Raw genomic sequence first — 15,692 nt, forward strand, 5'->3', positions numbered from 1 at the left:
ATGTGCCAGTGGAATCTCTTGGAAAACATTTTTAATTGCTGCTGGTGGGAAGTAGATGTGCGAAAGGCTGTCTCTCAGTTTACAGTCGACGAGTTACAGCAGTTTGAAGTAGAGGTGCTTTTAAAACTCATTTACTCCAGAATTGCTTCTTTTTTAGTGTCAGTCATAAAGTGTTGGTGTTTTGGTGCCTCTCTCTGTGTGGATCAACAACTTTTGAGGTAGTTAAATTCAGTATTTTTAAAGGTATTCTCAATGCCAAAAGAACGTTACCTTTAAATTCACAGGATATGGTAGGTTTTTGGTGCAGAAACATTATCTTTTTGTGTCTAATGTGGAGAATTTCATCTGAGGAGAGGGAATTGCATTTTTAACTCAGTGTATTCCTAGTGCCAGTCCCAAACCTGGATAAATGGGATGGGTTGTGTGAGGAAAGCCATGCAGGTCATAAAGAATGAAATTTGTTCAGGTGACAGACTTTAACTGGAATGTTTACCACAATCCTGGAGAGGGAGATGATACCTGATAAATACAGAAGAAGTGTAATGGTATGGACTGATGTCCAGAGCTGTATGGGATAGAGTGAGATGGAGCAAGATGATCCACTGTGGCGATCCTTAAAGTGAGAAGAAGAAAAGGAAGAAGAATAATGTATGTTTAGGTTTTTAGTTGTTGTTCTTCCAGCAGCTGCATGAAGAGGGCACATTTAAAATGAGTCATAACCTGCATGTGAATTCATTTCAAACTGTTATTGTTCTCTGACTCATTCAATATCAGTGAATCATGCAGTGAGAATTTTACACTTGTTGAACTTTTTGAAATATTAAAAATGTTGAATGAGATATTATGATTTAGTTGGTGGTGGTAGCAGTTGTAGTGGGTAGTGGTTCATTAACATTTAAATCCCAATGATTGAAGTTTAATTTTACCAGCTTGGTGTCTGCTACTGCAGGAAATCACTAAGCAGAGAAAGATGAAGCATTCTGGTTTTTACAAAGCATGTCTTTTTTCAAGTTAATTCTTGACACTGAAACAATCAGTTCAACAAATAGAAACTAAAAATATTAACTCATGGTTCACTCAAGAACTTTGGCCCAGATATTACAGTCCATCATTTGCAAATAATGTAATGATGAGCTTCATGAGCTTCAAATTATCCCAGTTATTATCTGTTACTTTTGTTGTAAGTAGCCAGCTGATGTGTCTTCCTCTTTGGATTTTGGGGGCAAACCCATCATGGCCCCCATGATGATGCCTCTAAAAACCTTCTCAAGTAAGAGAAAATCCCGAAGGGAAGGTTGACACGTCACGTGGTTACTTGCACAAAAAGTAACGAATATTAACTATGATATTTTTGTACAATCGGAACAAATTACACAACATCCACATTAAAGTTCAGCCACCGCTGCTTTTCTACTTTATTTAAGAACTCAAAGCAACTTATGCAACATGCCTCATTCCCCCATTCACCCCTCCACTTTGTTTTTTATAGAAGTGCTTTCTATCTGACATCCACACACAATCGTACTCTGATGAGAGAGCAACTTGTTCCTTGCTACAGGCAGAAAACTTTCACATTAAAAAACAAAATAGAAGTCAATATGATCATGTTGTTCCCCTTGATCTCAACAAGGTCAAACACTCAGTCTTTTAAGGAGGAAATTCAAATTATGTAAGAGGACCACATGAGAGGCAGAAAGTGTCTCTCCTTATCCAAGCCTTCCACAAGACTGCACAGTCCCAATCATATAAATCAAAAGGTGCATGAGGCAGACTATCGAAGCTATCCAAATAGCTGTAAAATATAAAGACTTTTAATCATCAGAGGTTTATGTCTCAGCTCATTTGATCAAAAGTCTGTCATCTCGAGACAAACACTGCTTTGATACCAAACAGATGTCCAAAAGCATCATGAGAATGAAACACTAGACAGGAGACAACAGTCACGTTTTAGTTGCTGTCAATATCAGAGAAAATACCACAGTTTGAGTCAGGCTTAATACTGTAACATACAGTATTGAATCCTTTATGAGAAATTAGAAGATTGGATTGTTAATTTCACAAAGGTCTCCCCAGAGGCTACCTCATTAGATTTAAATTGAATCTGGTCTCGGCTACTTCAAAGGACTCGCGCAACCATAAAAGATCAATTGACTATAGAGAAAAATAATCTATGTTGTTTGAGTCTGTAAATTAAATTCTCATATTTTGACTTTGACCTGATATCCTGACAGCTTGTTATTTCCACAAGTATACGACAATACCTTGATTTTTCCCCCTAAGCTGTCATTACCATGATCATCAGTGGATAAATGTAAATGAAGACAGGCTATAATTTTTTAGCTACAGCTATAGAGAAGTAACTATTGGCACAACTTGGGTTTCATTTACTCCTCAGCATTACCATGAGCTGACTGCCTCCATGTCACACCGCAATAATTTATGGCAACACAAAACACGAACAACAACCACTACCAAAATGAAACAGGAAGTGAGACACAACTATATTACAAGAGAAACAAGGAACAAAACTCACACTTAAACAATTTGTTACAGAAAGAGAATAAACTGAGGGCTTCACCCTCATTGCATGAGCCAAAGTTAAAAAAATAAATAAATTATGGAGCCAAAAATTAATATTTTAGGAGAACTTTAAACACTGAGGCATGCAAACCTACATAGAGCCCAAACCTGTAGCCTTATAACGGCCAAAAACCTAAACTGTCTTTGATTTGTTGGGTTATTATTAGAAGAAGACACAAAATCACTGTGACTGTAGATTAAGGTTTTTGTGCTTCAAATGTTAGGCGTTTTTCACAAAATGTGTTAATTTTAATTATAGTTTGACTATAAGTTGCACAGCTGCTATTCCTGAAGTTTTTCTTTCAAGACGACATCGCTAGCGAGCAGACCGAAGTCTCTATAATAAGAAAGATAAGGTGTGTGTGTGTGTGTGTGTACTTTACTGTAGTTTATGGTCTGTATGTGTTCTGGCTCTACATGTAAGGACTTCTGTCTGATTTCAGAATGTTACATCATCAAGACAAAGTGGAAGCAAAGCAGACTGGAGGGATATCCAACATCTAAGGCCTATCACCCCACTGAGCCATCATCACCACAATCACACTATGACTGTACTCCACAGGCTCTGCTGAAACATAACTTATGCTAGTAAAACATATTTTGTAAGCGTGGAGAGACGCACGTGAAACTTTCAGTGTTATGCTAGGCTAATCTTTCCCTGCAATGTTTGCTGCAGGAAATATAACTGCTAGCATCAAAGTAAACAAATTAAGGGTCAACAAATGAAAGAAAACACACTTTGAACAAGAGCGGTGAGTTTTTGTTGAGTAACACTTAAGATTAATGTATACTATACTATATATACGACATATAGATGCATGCATGGTTAATTCAGTGTCAAATACCATGATACAAAGCACAACAGATGACTGTAATAACAATGTGAAATAATTAGTTACATTTCTAAATTTGTAACTCGGTTTACGGCTCCCTTTTTTAGTGAAGCAGTTAATGAATAAACAAGACTTTAATGAAAGTAAAACTTCATAGCGCGCCTTTAGCACTGAACGCTATCAATCTTTATCTTTGCAAAGAAGATAAAACAAGCTTTTCATCATATTTCAGCAAACTCAGAGACTGAGCAGCCTGCAGTTTATTACCATAGTTAAATTACAGTTGTTGAGCACAGACTTAAACTACTGAGATTTAATTTGTACAACTAATTAAACTAAATCTATTAACTGTCCACATGGTTATATAATAGGCCTGTTTTCAATGGCACTTTCATGGCTATATGTTGTGATTTATATACTAGAATTATGTATTTTTTTCAGTTTATTTTCATCTATAGTTATTTTTTTGCCATCTCATGCACACATTGTTCCAACAAAGGTGTTGATATATACAGTCTGTGAGGACGATTATCAACGTTTGCACCTCTGTGTGAATATGTGCTGATTGCTGACTGAATGGGATTACGCAATGCCTAACCCAGTGGTATAGCGGCAGTTGTAGTGTTATATTTTTATATCTTACTGAGGAGGCGGGCGTGTTGTGACCCCCATCACAACCCCTCATAGTGATATTATACCTCAGTGTTATTTAAAGCTGAAAGCCTGACCGATTGCCAACTGGATACAATCTCCTTTAATATAATAAGTGGGATGGTGAGAAGAAAAAAAAAATACAGTAATCATTGTATTACAAAGTAATCACTGTGTATATTGAAAACTATGTCTGTCTCTAACTGATTCAATTTCTCTACTGCTATTTTATTTTCTTCGTCAGATAAGGGGCTATTTTTATTACTGCACTGAAACTTTCTCTTCAAAGATTTGTTATATTATAGTTTATTTTACTTTAGCTCAAATAGTATTCTTTGCTCTTTAGTGAACTTACAAGTTTAAAAATTATATGATTATGGCTAACAGCTTATCAGTAATCCAGAATTTTAACTTATTTCAATATATTAAAACAGTATTAACTGTATACTGTATATTTCAAAGAGAAAAGCAATGCTGGGCTGTTGCTTTATGGTCCAAAGTCATATACAAGTAAATTTTCCATTTACTTTTATTAAGGTTATAAAAAGTCTAGATGAAGAGTAGAAAGGCACCCAAGGTGTTTGAAGTCCAGTGTGAGGCCAGTATATATATATATATATATATATATATATACCCCCCTGAACCCCCTCAGTGAGATCATTAACAAGACTGGCTACGGATACCGACTACGGAACGGAGCAGTTGTCAGCCACCTCCTGTACATGGATGACATCAAGCTGTATGCCAAAAGTGAACGAGACATCGATTCACTGATCCACACTACCAGGCTATACAGCAATGACATTGGAATGTCGTTCAGACTGGGGAAGTGTAGTCGGATGGTAACAAAGAGAGGGAAGGTAGTCAGAACTGAGGGGATCAAACTACCAGAAGGCAACATTGCAGACATAGAGGACAGTTACAAGTACCTGGGGATCCCGCAGGCGAATGGGAACCATGAAGAGGCCGCTAGAAAAGCTGCAACCACCAAGTACCTGCAGAGGGTCAGGCAACAGACGGACAAAATGGTGGTGGCTAACCAACCAGACATAGTGGTGGTAGACAAACAGAAGAAGACAGCTGTAGTGATTGATGTAGCAGTTCCGAATGACAGCAATATCAGGAAGAAGGAACACGAGAAGCTGGAGAAATACCAAGGGCTCAGAGAAGAGCTCGAGAGGATGTGGAGGGTGAAGATGAAGGTGGTCCCCGTGGTAATCGGAGCACTAGGTGCGGTGACTCCCAAGCTAGGCGAGTGGCTCCAGCAGATCCCAGGAACAACATCGGCGATCTCTGTCCAGAAGAGCGCAGTCCTGGGAACAGCTAAGATACTGCGCAGGACCCTCAAGCTCCCAGGCCTCTGGTAGAGGACCCGAGCTTGAAGGATAAACCGCCCACAGGGGCGTGCTGGGTGTTTTTTTTTTTTTAATGTATATATATATATATATATATATATATATATATATATATATATAATGATTTCAGGCACGATGTGATCTGCAGGTGTTGCCTTGTCCACGGTGTTCTATCAAGTCCAGAGTCAATGCAGCCATTTACCAGGAGAAGTTAGAGCACTTCATGTTTTCACAACCTTTATGGAGGTGCTGATTTCCTTTTCCAGGAGGACGTGTCCATGGATCCTAGTACCAAATGGTATTTCACTTTGTATTGTGTGTAATGAATATTGAATATATGAAGGTTTAACTCTTAGGATTAAATTATGACAAAAAAAATGGTATATAACAACCAACACCCACGGCAGACTCCACATTTGCAATTTATAATGAACTTTTATTGTATAAGTGGTTAAGGAAATGGATGGAAGGTTTCTTAAAATAGAAATACTCCAAATATAAACGTGCTCTCTCTTGAGAACCAAATAAGTCGTCACTTTCTTCAATTGTTGTTTCTTGGCCAGCAAAAAGAAAATATAGCCTTCAATCATAACACCTCTGTCTTATTACATGCCATTGGTAATAAAGGCTGTAACAATCTCAGTGAGAGTATGCCTCAAAAGAAATGTTATCCAACAAAGATACTCTTCCGATCTATCCATCATATTCACAGGGATCCTCAATCTTCATGTCCCTGCAGGAACTGCTATATAATTCATAACCCCAGCAGCTACCTGTCAGACTGTTACTACTAAGGCAATGGAGAAGGTGCCCTTAAGGCTTGACTGCAAAACCTACTCAGCTGCCCTTAATTTCAAACTGCTGTTTATTAGTGAGACGCACTGCTTTTATTCTAGACAGCTATATTTACATAGCCTGGCAGGAGGCTTCTTTCCGATTGGCCGGAAAGTTGTCAATTAGGGATCACAGCTGCCAGGGTGTTAATATTTGATATTTCAAATGCCTTTGAGTACTAACTCAGTGTGTGTAAGGGGGTTTAATTTTATTATATTATGCAAAAACAGTTTTTTGATCATAGAGCACAACAAAAATAGATTATTTTTAAAGTGTGCTGTTTTGAGTATTGTCTGTAGTCCGCTCTCTAGTTTGATAATCTTTTCATTTCACGTTATTCATTTTCTTTGAATGGCTGAAAACATCTAAGAGCGATTCAAGCGATTTAGACTTCTAGAACCAAGTTATTTAATTTGCTTTTTCCATAATTTTTCCAAAATAAATTTATATTTTCTGCTAGATTACATTTCTAACAAGTGACTTCTCTTAAGAGAGAAAATACACTGACTCTTACTGGAGCAACACACATTACTGAAAAATGAAAAAGGCCTATGAATATAACATAAAAGGTGCCCCAAATGCTTATGCTAGTTTGTTCCTGCACTTTCTTGCTACTGGGTGTAACTTTTTATGAAATAGCAAAGAGTCATGCAGCCAGAGAAACACTCCGCTACCGTCTGCATGGTAGCTAGCCGATCATCCTCACATTGTATGTAACATTTTGGGCATTTGCACCCCAAATTTTACTCCACTGCTCTTCTTCAAGTTTTTTAGTTGTCACGGACCCGGCTCTGGAGGACTCGGGGGTCCGTGAGCAGCGGGGACTGTTGTTGTTGTGATTATTATTATTATTATTTGGGGTCTGTGTCGTCTACTGTTCTCTGTCCACATTGGTATGTAGGGCGTGTGTGTGTGTGTGTGTTTGCTTCTCCCCCTCTCTCCTCTGGGCTGTTTTACGGAAGTGCGCGCCGTGGGAAAGGCTTGACCTGGCGACTGTCGTCATCGGGAGTCCCTCCTCGCTGTTGCTGGCCCTGCAGCTGATTACCTGCACAGCTGTTGGTAATCAACCCCCCCTCCCTCCTGGCTAGACAGAGGTATTTAACCTGGGGTCGCGGCGACAGTCGACGTGGGATTATTACTGCTAACTGGTATAGTCTGTGCGAGACGTGTGTTCTTGGTATTCGGCTAGCGTGTGGCTAATTGTGGATTTTCCTTCTTCCTCCAGGAGAGTCGAGCGAAGAAGCGAGTTGGGGAGCACACACACTAACGGAGCTACAGCACGGGACGCACTGGGAGCAAGGGACGAGCACTATTGGCAAATTGCACTTTTGAGTGAATTGTTGGACTTACCTGTCGGTTTCGATGCCACAGACCGTGACATTAGTAATCACAAGATGAAATGAATGTGTCATCTCCCCTGAGTCTTTCTTGTTATCACACACATATACGCTTCAATAAGATGAGCACAAAAGAGTTTGGGATCCTATTTTTGTGACATGTTTTTGGGGGTTTGTTTTGGTGCACGGTGACATACGGCCCTCTGACTTGCACAGGAGGCGGGTGACACTGACGAAATGTATTAGTTCTTCACTACAGGCAAAATTAGTGGACAGAACTTATGAGAACTATATACTGACTGTACACAGGCATGGAAAACAGTAACACCGTAGCTTTAAGGGTGAGACATGCTCAGGTGGTGTACATCAACTTACAGTAGTGTGAGTGCACTCTCTGTCCTGCTCTGTAGGTGCGGTCTGAGCAAAAATTGTACTGAGGTACAGTACAGTATACAACAACAAAAAAACCCCACATTTATCTGCTATTAATGGAAAAGAATTATGTCATGTTTACCATTTTAAAAGGTCTTCCTTTGTGTTCCCTCACAGCTATATAGTCCTCCCACCAAGAGATGCTGCAGGCCCCCCACCACCTCCTGCCTGCCAGAGTAGGAAGTGCTAATGTCAGAAATGATTAGGACAGCGGGAGTCGTTACAGTGACTCTCCTGCCAGGGCTGTTGAAGATAACAGAGGTCTCAGGAGAGTCAGCAGCACAGACAGCTACCCTCTCTAGTGTCTCCTTTTAACCTCTCCATTTAATGTACACACTTAAAAGCCTCTTCAGCACTCACTCAAACTGCTTTTGTTTATAGATTTTCTTCATTTTATGAATGGCACTATAGAGCTCTGCAGCGGGCTCGTACAAACAGCATTTCTCAAAGCAACAGGCTGCAAAGAATTTTGTATGTATTACATAATATTTGCCATTATCTGCTGTACATTGCACACCTATCCCAGCTGTGATTAGACGAGAGCAGAGCACACCCTTTCACAGTCTGTCACAGCATGTTGGGAAATAAGCTATTATTATTATTATTATTATTATCATTATTATTATTGTAGTAGTATAGTAATTGCAAGAGCTTTAACAAGTGAAGTAGACACGACAGTCATCTCTTGACATGTTCCCTTGTGGACATGTTGAGGTGTGGTTATTTCCACATATAGGGCAATGCTCTCAACTGATTACCTAAGTTTGCCCATTTGTGATTTTAAGGCTGTAAAAAGCAACAAAATCAATCATGGTCAAGGATTTTCAGCGACGCTGACCTCAGCTAAGAAAGGCCATTTGTTAGTTTTTGTTGGTTTCTGTTAAGGTTACTAAAATGTGTAAGAAAAGACCAGTGCAGCTTCTAACAACTGAGCACAATCAATAGAAAGCAAAGATTATCTTTGCACTAAGTGACACAGTGTCAGTTACAATAACAGGTGACTCGATGGCTGAAGGTCACAGGTTTTATTCTTCTAACAAGACTCCTCAGTCTCAGTCTCCTGACTAACAGAAAGAGTGTAATATATATTAATGCAGTAATGAATATAAAATTAAATATAAAATTTTAATGATAATGAAAATTTTAAACAACTAACCTTTGTAATAAGCCACTTCACTTTTTGAGGGTCTGTTTGGGTAAAGGTGACCCCCACCCCCATCATTTAAAAAAAAAAATGGCTGGAACATTGTGTGATTCTAAAAAGAACCACATGAAGGTTTCATCATTACATCTTCCATGTGTAACATTATTAAAACATCTATGTACTCAGAGGATAACACTGAAAACCAATGCTGAGTAGCTGATTCTTACCCCTGAGGCAGCACTACATCTGAAGTGGGACACCCAGAAACATGGTTTCTAGCATCAGTAAGTAAGAATACATTTTCTTAAAAAACAACATAATTCTTTCAATTTCAACATTATTTTCAGCAAGGTTTTGTATTTTTATATACATCTTACACTAGTTTAGCATTTTTGAACATGCTTAGTGTTTTCATTCTTTATGAAAACCATGTTTGTTTATAATGTTTTTGTGAGACAGACCAAAGAATGTTATATTGAAGTCTCTTATGAGGATGAGAATTTAAAACTGTTTCTAAAATTATAAAATTGGTTTGTTTATTTGCTTTGTATAAAAGTTTAATATTTTTATTTTATTTTTTTACACAACTGTCTGCCCTGGTGGTAATGTCTGTATCAAAACCCAGATTTTCAGCAATTTAAGCATAAACATGAAGTTCTACAAACCCAAATGACAAGAAACAGAGGAGGAAAGAAAACATGCTTTTATTGTGGAAAGAGTGATGGTCCTGCACTCCAAAACACACGAGAGCACTCAGGGATTATTAATACACCCAGTTCTCATGGAAAACCAAATGAATAAGAACACTTAGTAAGCCCTTACCTCTCCAGCAGACCCTTGGGCTAAAAGCTCAGGTTGATTAAAAGCTAATAAGTGATCATTTCATTATTCATCCATTAAAGGGAGATAAAAAAAAAAAAAACCATTTACTTATGTCAATTACAACATTGTAAGGTTTACAGTGATTGCTTTGCTCCTAAGAAAAAATGCCAAGTGAAGTTGGTAACATATTTCAGTAGTGATATATCTCAGGTTTTTCTTAGATATGTAGTAGCCAAACTAAGAGCATTCTATTTTATATAATAAAAAATAGAGATTACAAGTCAGCAAAATGTATGCAGTGAATCTATCTGCTACTATCTGTAATACTTAACAGATTCTGTTCAAGTCTATATTTGGTGTAAGAATAAACTGAGTCAGGAGAAAAGCAAATAACATTTCCTGGAAAGTGACACATTCCAGTTAAAGCAGTATTGCGTGTAATTATTACCAAAAGTGTACATAAAATATTTCTGCCTGTTCAGACTTCACACAGAAGTTATGCATTCAGTAGTGCTGGTCAGACAGACTCCACAGTCACATCTTAAGGCCACAGGGTAGGTGTATGTTGGATCTACATTGGGCTGACAGTTTGGTAGTTTCACAGTCTCCAGCCGAGTCTCATTGTAAGTACAAACCCGCTGATAGGACTCAATGAAGGGAGGCTCCAGGATTGGCTTCTGAAAAAAACAAAAATAAATTTATTTTGTTTTAAATTTATTTATCACTTTGTTGTAATACTGTCAGGGTTCACTGTATGGCAGGCAGGGTTGGAGCCAAACGCAAAAAAAAAGCAGGTTTATTGCTGAGAACTTTCAAAATAAAACAGGAATTAACAAACACTCAGACGAGGACCGAGACGTGAACATGACACACTGACAGAATCTATATACAGGCAGACGCACACTGTGCACACTGTGATTATGGTATTTAACCGCTTGTAAAGTGTCCTTGTGTGTCTTGAAAGGTATGTATAAAAGTCTATTATCATTATCGTATGCATACTATATATATATACACACACACAAATACTGGTATATGGCAGCACCCATGTATTTATGTAGGCTTTTCTGTTCTCATTCTCAACTGGATAACAAATAATGTGTTTCCAACTGTCGTGGTTGTTACGCTCCCTCTTCCTTCCTTGTGACTAACATATCTGAGTGTTTTGTATGCTAATTAGTGCATGCAAGCCCATGTTCCTGATTAGTGGCTGCATATGTTCCACATCCTGCCTTTCATCCTCATTGCTGGTTCTTGGTCCTGCATTCCACCATGACTGATTGGACCAGTGGCCCAATCCTTCAATTAACATACAGACCTAATCAGTGCACCTGTTTTTAAAGGGAAGCCAAACTATCACTGAGTGCTGCTGTGATTTACTGATGTGTCTCATTCTGGTGAAGGTTATGTGTGGCTTTGTACTTTGTTTTTGCAGTAAGTGTAACTTAAAGTCTTTGTGCGCCTCATACAAATGCAGTCTAGTTCTTTTTGCTCCATACCTGTGTTGTTGTTGTATTTTAAGACGTTGACAAAATCCATGAATAAGGAGGCTGGGCTTTCTTTACAGTTATGGCCTACTTTATCATTTCATATTAATGATAATTCTTTCAGCTTGCCAAAGACAGCTGCTCCAGTTAGCTTCTTTATTCCAAGCTGTGTTTGATGGGACATTTGTGACACATCATCACATTACATTAAACACCTTCAGTGTTCCTCAAATACTTTATAAAATGACAAAAGTTTATCTTGATTCTATTTTCCAAAGAATGCACAAATTAATGCAAATCTTTTGCAGCTGTTTACGGTTCCGTGGCCTGCACGTCACAGATTTAACCCCCGACCTCCTGGTGTCTGTCCTCAGACTCTCCCTAAAGCTATACATCAGCTCCCTCTGCTGTGCCCTGACCTCCCTGTGGGGGAGAACAGAGAAAAAGATGAGGCGCTTCCCTGAGGCGATCCAAAGAGTAGAACAACACAAAGCTCCGCTACGCTGCAGTAATAAAGCAGAGAGAATCATGAGCTTTCTAATGCCTCCCGTCACTGAATGCAATGTTCCAGATGAAACTTGAGATTTCACAGTGTCTTTTTTTCATAATAGTATATGGTGACTTGTGAAATCCAATTGTGTCTCTTATGCTCTTGAGGCATTGTGGAGGAAACCTCTGCTGTCACTTCAATCTCTGGATTCCACGCTGCTTCCCATTCCTGCAGAATGTTAACTCAATTTTAGCACTCCAAAAGTCTTCTGTCTTTATTCATTCTTATGCAAGAGTTTCACTTCAGACAGCCACTCATTACTATGTGACAATAATTAGATCTTGGTAGGGTATTGCAAACACTGCATGTATTTTTTCCCTTGGACATCTAACTGTAGCAGCTCAATCCCTGCTTGCACTTGCAGCTGACCTTGGGAGAAAGCGAAAACAAATTTTCTCCAGGGCGGGATCACCCATCTCTGTATCTACAGTATTCACTTCATCTGTCTCTGCCTCTCTCTGTGTTTAACTGTCTAAACCATGTTGTTCATCTTTTTTTATCTATGCTGATAATTTAATTTTGAGTAAAGTTGTGAGTTATATCACCTCGTACTATAATCATATTCTTTCAGTCCCCCTTATCCTCCCTGTGTGTCTGTGCCTGGTACAGTGGCCCTTGTCCTCACCTCCCAGGTCTCACAGCGCCCCCAGCAGGCATCAGTGGTGATGTGCAGACTCCCACAGCCGGGCTTCCTGGCCAGGAAGGTGAACTCCCGGACTGCGCAGCCAATGAAACGCTGCAGGTTGATGGTTGACACACAGCTGATGTTGTCGGACTGTAGAGAGATCCCGAGCAAAAAGCAACACAGAACCACAGCAGGCTTCCTGAGGAAGAGAAGGATTTGTGGACGTAAAGAAGGAGGAGTGATTTAAAGAAGGCTTTAAATAGGATTTGTGAGGGCATACTTGATGCAAGCGAGGAGGCTGACTCCCTAAATGCATGAACACATTTCTTTACAGTGAGAGCATACTGGCCTCTGCATATCGATGTGAAGCTGTCCCACTGCACTTTTTTTTTGGTGTCAGTTATTTGTAAGCTTGTAATAAAATCAATTAAAATGGAATCATAGGTGTTTACTGTAAATCTGTAATCTTAAGTACAGTTTGTTGACCACCTTATCCAGTGTTGCTTTTACATGGCCTTAAATGTATTTCCTATCTTGATAATATTCAGAATAACCATTCCATTCCTCTGTACCTCAACCAGGACACGTTCAGGAGACTCAAAGAGCAAATAAAAGCAGGAAAAAGGCGCTACATCGTGTCTCTGCTGACATTCCACCTCAAAAATGTAATAAAACCCTGAACTTTCCAGTCAAGTCATTTTCTTTAGCACTTGACTTTAAATGAGTTTATTCTCAGTGTGCTTTAGCTGAGATGATACCTCTTTAGTTATCACTTTGTAGTATTGGGTTTTTTTATGCAAATGTTTTAGGAATGAAGCCCATAACAGCTGTATTGTAGAGTGTGTCATTCATCACCTGAATACACAGCTAAGGACAGTGTCAGGCAACGGTCAGGTCTCTGTTTTTTATTAAATCCCCTGCATTACTCTATAATAGAAGTATGGTCCAGTGCTGGTCAAGAAATTATTGGAGTTTTAATCCTTAAAAATATAATTTTTCAGTTTTGATAATTTTGTAATTCCTCTCATTTGATACATTGTCTGCCAAAAGCACACAACATGTTAAAAACTACAGAGTTAGACAAATTAAGTTATTTGTAGAATCATTTATTATTTTCTGGACTTGTCATCAATAAACTGTTAAACTGCAAATCTGTAAATCTCTGACATTCCTGGTTATCATTCAAGACTAAAAAAAGTCCTTCTATTTTGACTGAACACAGTTAAGAGCTACAATCCTCGAAGTTAAACCTCAGAAAATAATCCTGCATGCACTCACCACTGTGGCTGTCTCCTTTGAAGGGTCATCTCAGCTGTAAATCGCAGTTGCAGTCTGGTTTCAAGCAGACGTTGAAGCATCTGTTTTAGTTTTTTGCTGTTTAATGAGCAGCTACTCTCACTTTTTAATACTCGGATGTGAAATGATTTTTTGGCTGGACTGAATGAATAACATGAACCACAGTACTTGTCACTGATGGTTCCTTTGACCTGAACCATCTGCTAATGGATCTGGCAGTACAAGCCGAGACTTTATATCGGCCCCTCGTCCTGCCAACCAGCAGCTGAAAACCTCACCTCGGTCTGCCTCTTCTCCTCCTGACTCTGTAAATCCCCCAAAGGCCCTTCTACCTGTCACTGCCCATCGAATTCAGCCACCAGCTTGTTCCCACTCCATTAGCTTGATTAGGGAGGCGTCTGCCCTTTTGTTCATAGTCGTTCACACGGAAAAGGGGGAACAAAACTCAAATGCAGTTCCTACCTGTGTCTACACTTACTCATTTCAGGCTCAATTAGCTGGCTCCAGGTACAGACCCTGCTCCTGTTCTCACATGCCGACTGCAATTATTTCACCCATAAGCTCCTCCACAGCTATCCGCCTTACCCTGCTACTGTCTCATTCTCATTTTTTTTGTGTCATGTGTTTTGTTTTGGGGGTGGTTGTCCGTTTTTGTTGCTAGTGACACTCATCACACCACTCTAGAGAGCAACCTGGCCAAGTCTACAGGTTCTACCACGCCGTTCACTCAATTATGACGGAAAGGATACGTCAGCCCTCCCAGGAGTCAGTGACAGGAGGAGGAGAAGAAAGACGTGGAGACATGTAGAAGGGGATGAATTGCCTCATCAAGAAATTACCATCGTCGGGTACCCCTACGAGTGGCATGTGAAGCCAGTGGCGCAGAACTGTGCTCAAGTAGTTAAGGAAATGAATCTGTAGAAGTCGACTTGAAAGTTAAGGCCAAGCAATTAAAGTTAGATTAGAGAGAATATTGTGGAAGATGAGTCAGGGACAGGTTCACAGACTCTCTGTTCTCCTTGCTGTCATGAAGAATTAGCCTTACTGAACAATGTGCAGGATGTAGAATAACAGGATGCATGTAATTGGATAACTTTGGTGGAGGTTAATTGTGATTCAGTACAAAGGGAGTAAAGCCTAGATTTCCAAAATCCAGCTTTTATGTAATTATTATATACTGAAAGTTTCCAGCTTCATTTTCTTGTCATTTAATTACAAGGATGCTCATCTTCTTTATTAATCAGTCCTGACTAAAATAACTGGGAAATAAGCAGAAACCAAATCAAATTCAAAGGCTAGTGTCTTATATAAGGGTGAGTGCAGAGAGACTGAAGCCAGCATGCATGTGAGTGTTTGTGCAAGTGAGAAAGGAAGCTTCTGTAAGTGCAAACATGTAAAAACCCAATGAGATATTATTACAGCCAGTAGTTCAGCCCACGTATGTTGTTCTGCAGCTTTTGATAGTGTCACAGCTATTATTATTATTATTATTATGGTAGCATTATTAGGATTTCTTGCCAATGTTTGAATTCAACAGTGTTTAATTGTGAAATTTACATGAAAATAAAAATATAATTGCTTTTTGTAAAAATGAGCAGAAAAATTCTAGGTCTGGCATATCACTCAGCTTTGCTCTTGTTTGTGATATCCAATACTTGTGTAAGTTTCTAAAAGATAATATATCTTTATTAAAAATTTCTGTCCAGTTTACTCAGGACTTTTGTTATCTTGAGGAATCTCCTATCT

General features: G+C 39.0%; 1 protein-coding gene across 1 annotated transcript; it reads right to left on the minus strand.

The window, feature by feature from the left end:
• Positions 1 to 10,473: 10,473 nt before the first annotated feature.
• On the minus strand, positions 10,474 to 14,146 carry gphb5 (glycoprotein hormone subunit beta 5). Its single transcript, XM_084915421.1, has 3 exons — positions 13,929 to 14,146; positions 12,651 to 12,849; positions 10,474 to 10,665 (listed from the first exon to the last, which is right to left on the minus strand). Exons 1-3 carry the CDS (start codon positions 14,144 to 14,146, stop codon positions 10,474 to 10,476), a joined length of 609 nt encoding a protein of 202 aa, XP_084771547.1.
• Between the last annotated feature and the right edge of the window lie 1,546 nt (positions 14,147 to 15,692).

The sequence above is a fragment of the Perissodus microlepis genome, chromosome 19, assembly GCF_051167445.1.
Source record: "Perissodus microlepis isolate ML-2025 ecotype Zambia chromosome 19, ASM5116744v1, whole genome shotgun sequence".
Classification (NCBI taxonomy): domain Eukaryota; kingdom Metazoa; phylum Chordata; class Actinopteri; order Cichliformes; family Cichlidae; genus Perissodus; species Perissodus microlepis.

Coding starts and splice junctions, on each gene's coding strand:
- gphb5 (XM_084915421.1), bottom strand. CDS start 14,146: ATGGTTCAGGTCAAAGGAACCATCAGTGACAAGTACTGTGGTTCATGT. Junction 12,850..13,928: donor CAAAGGAGACAGCCACAGTG/GTGAGTGCATGC, acceptor TCTCTTCCTCAG/GAAGCCTGCTGTGGTTCTGT. Junction 10,666..12,650: donor GGCGCTGTGAGACCTGGGAG/GTGAGGACAAGG, acceptor TGTTTTTTTCAG/AAGCCAATCCTGGAGCCTCC.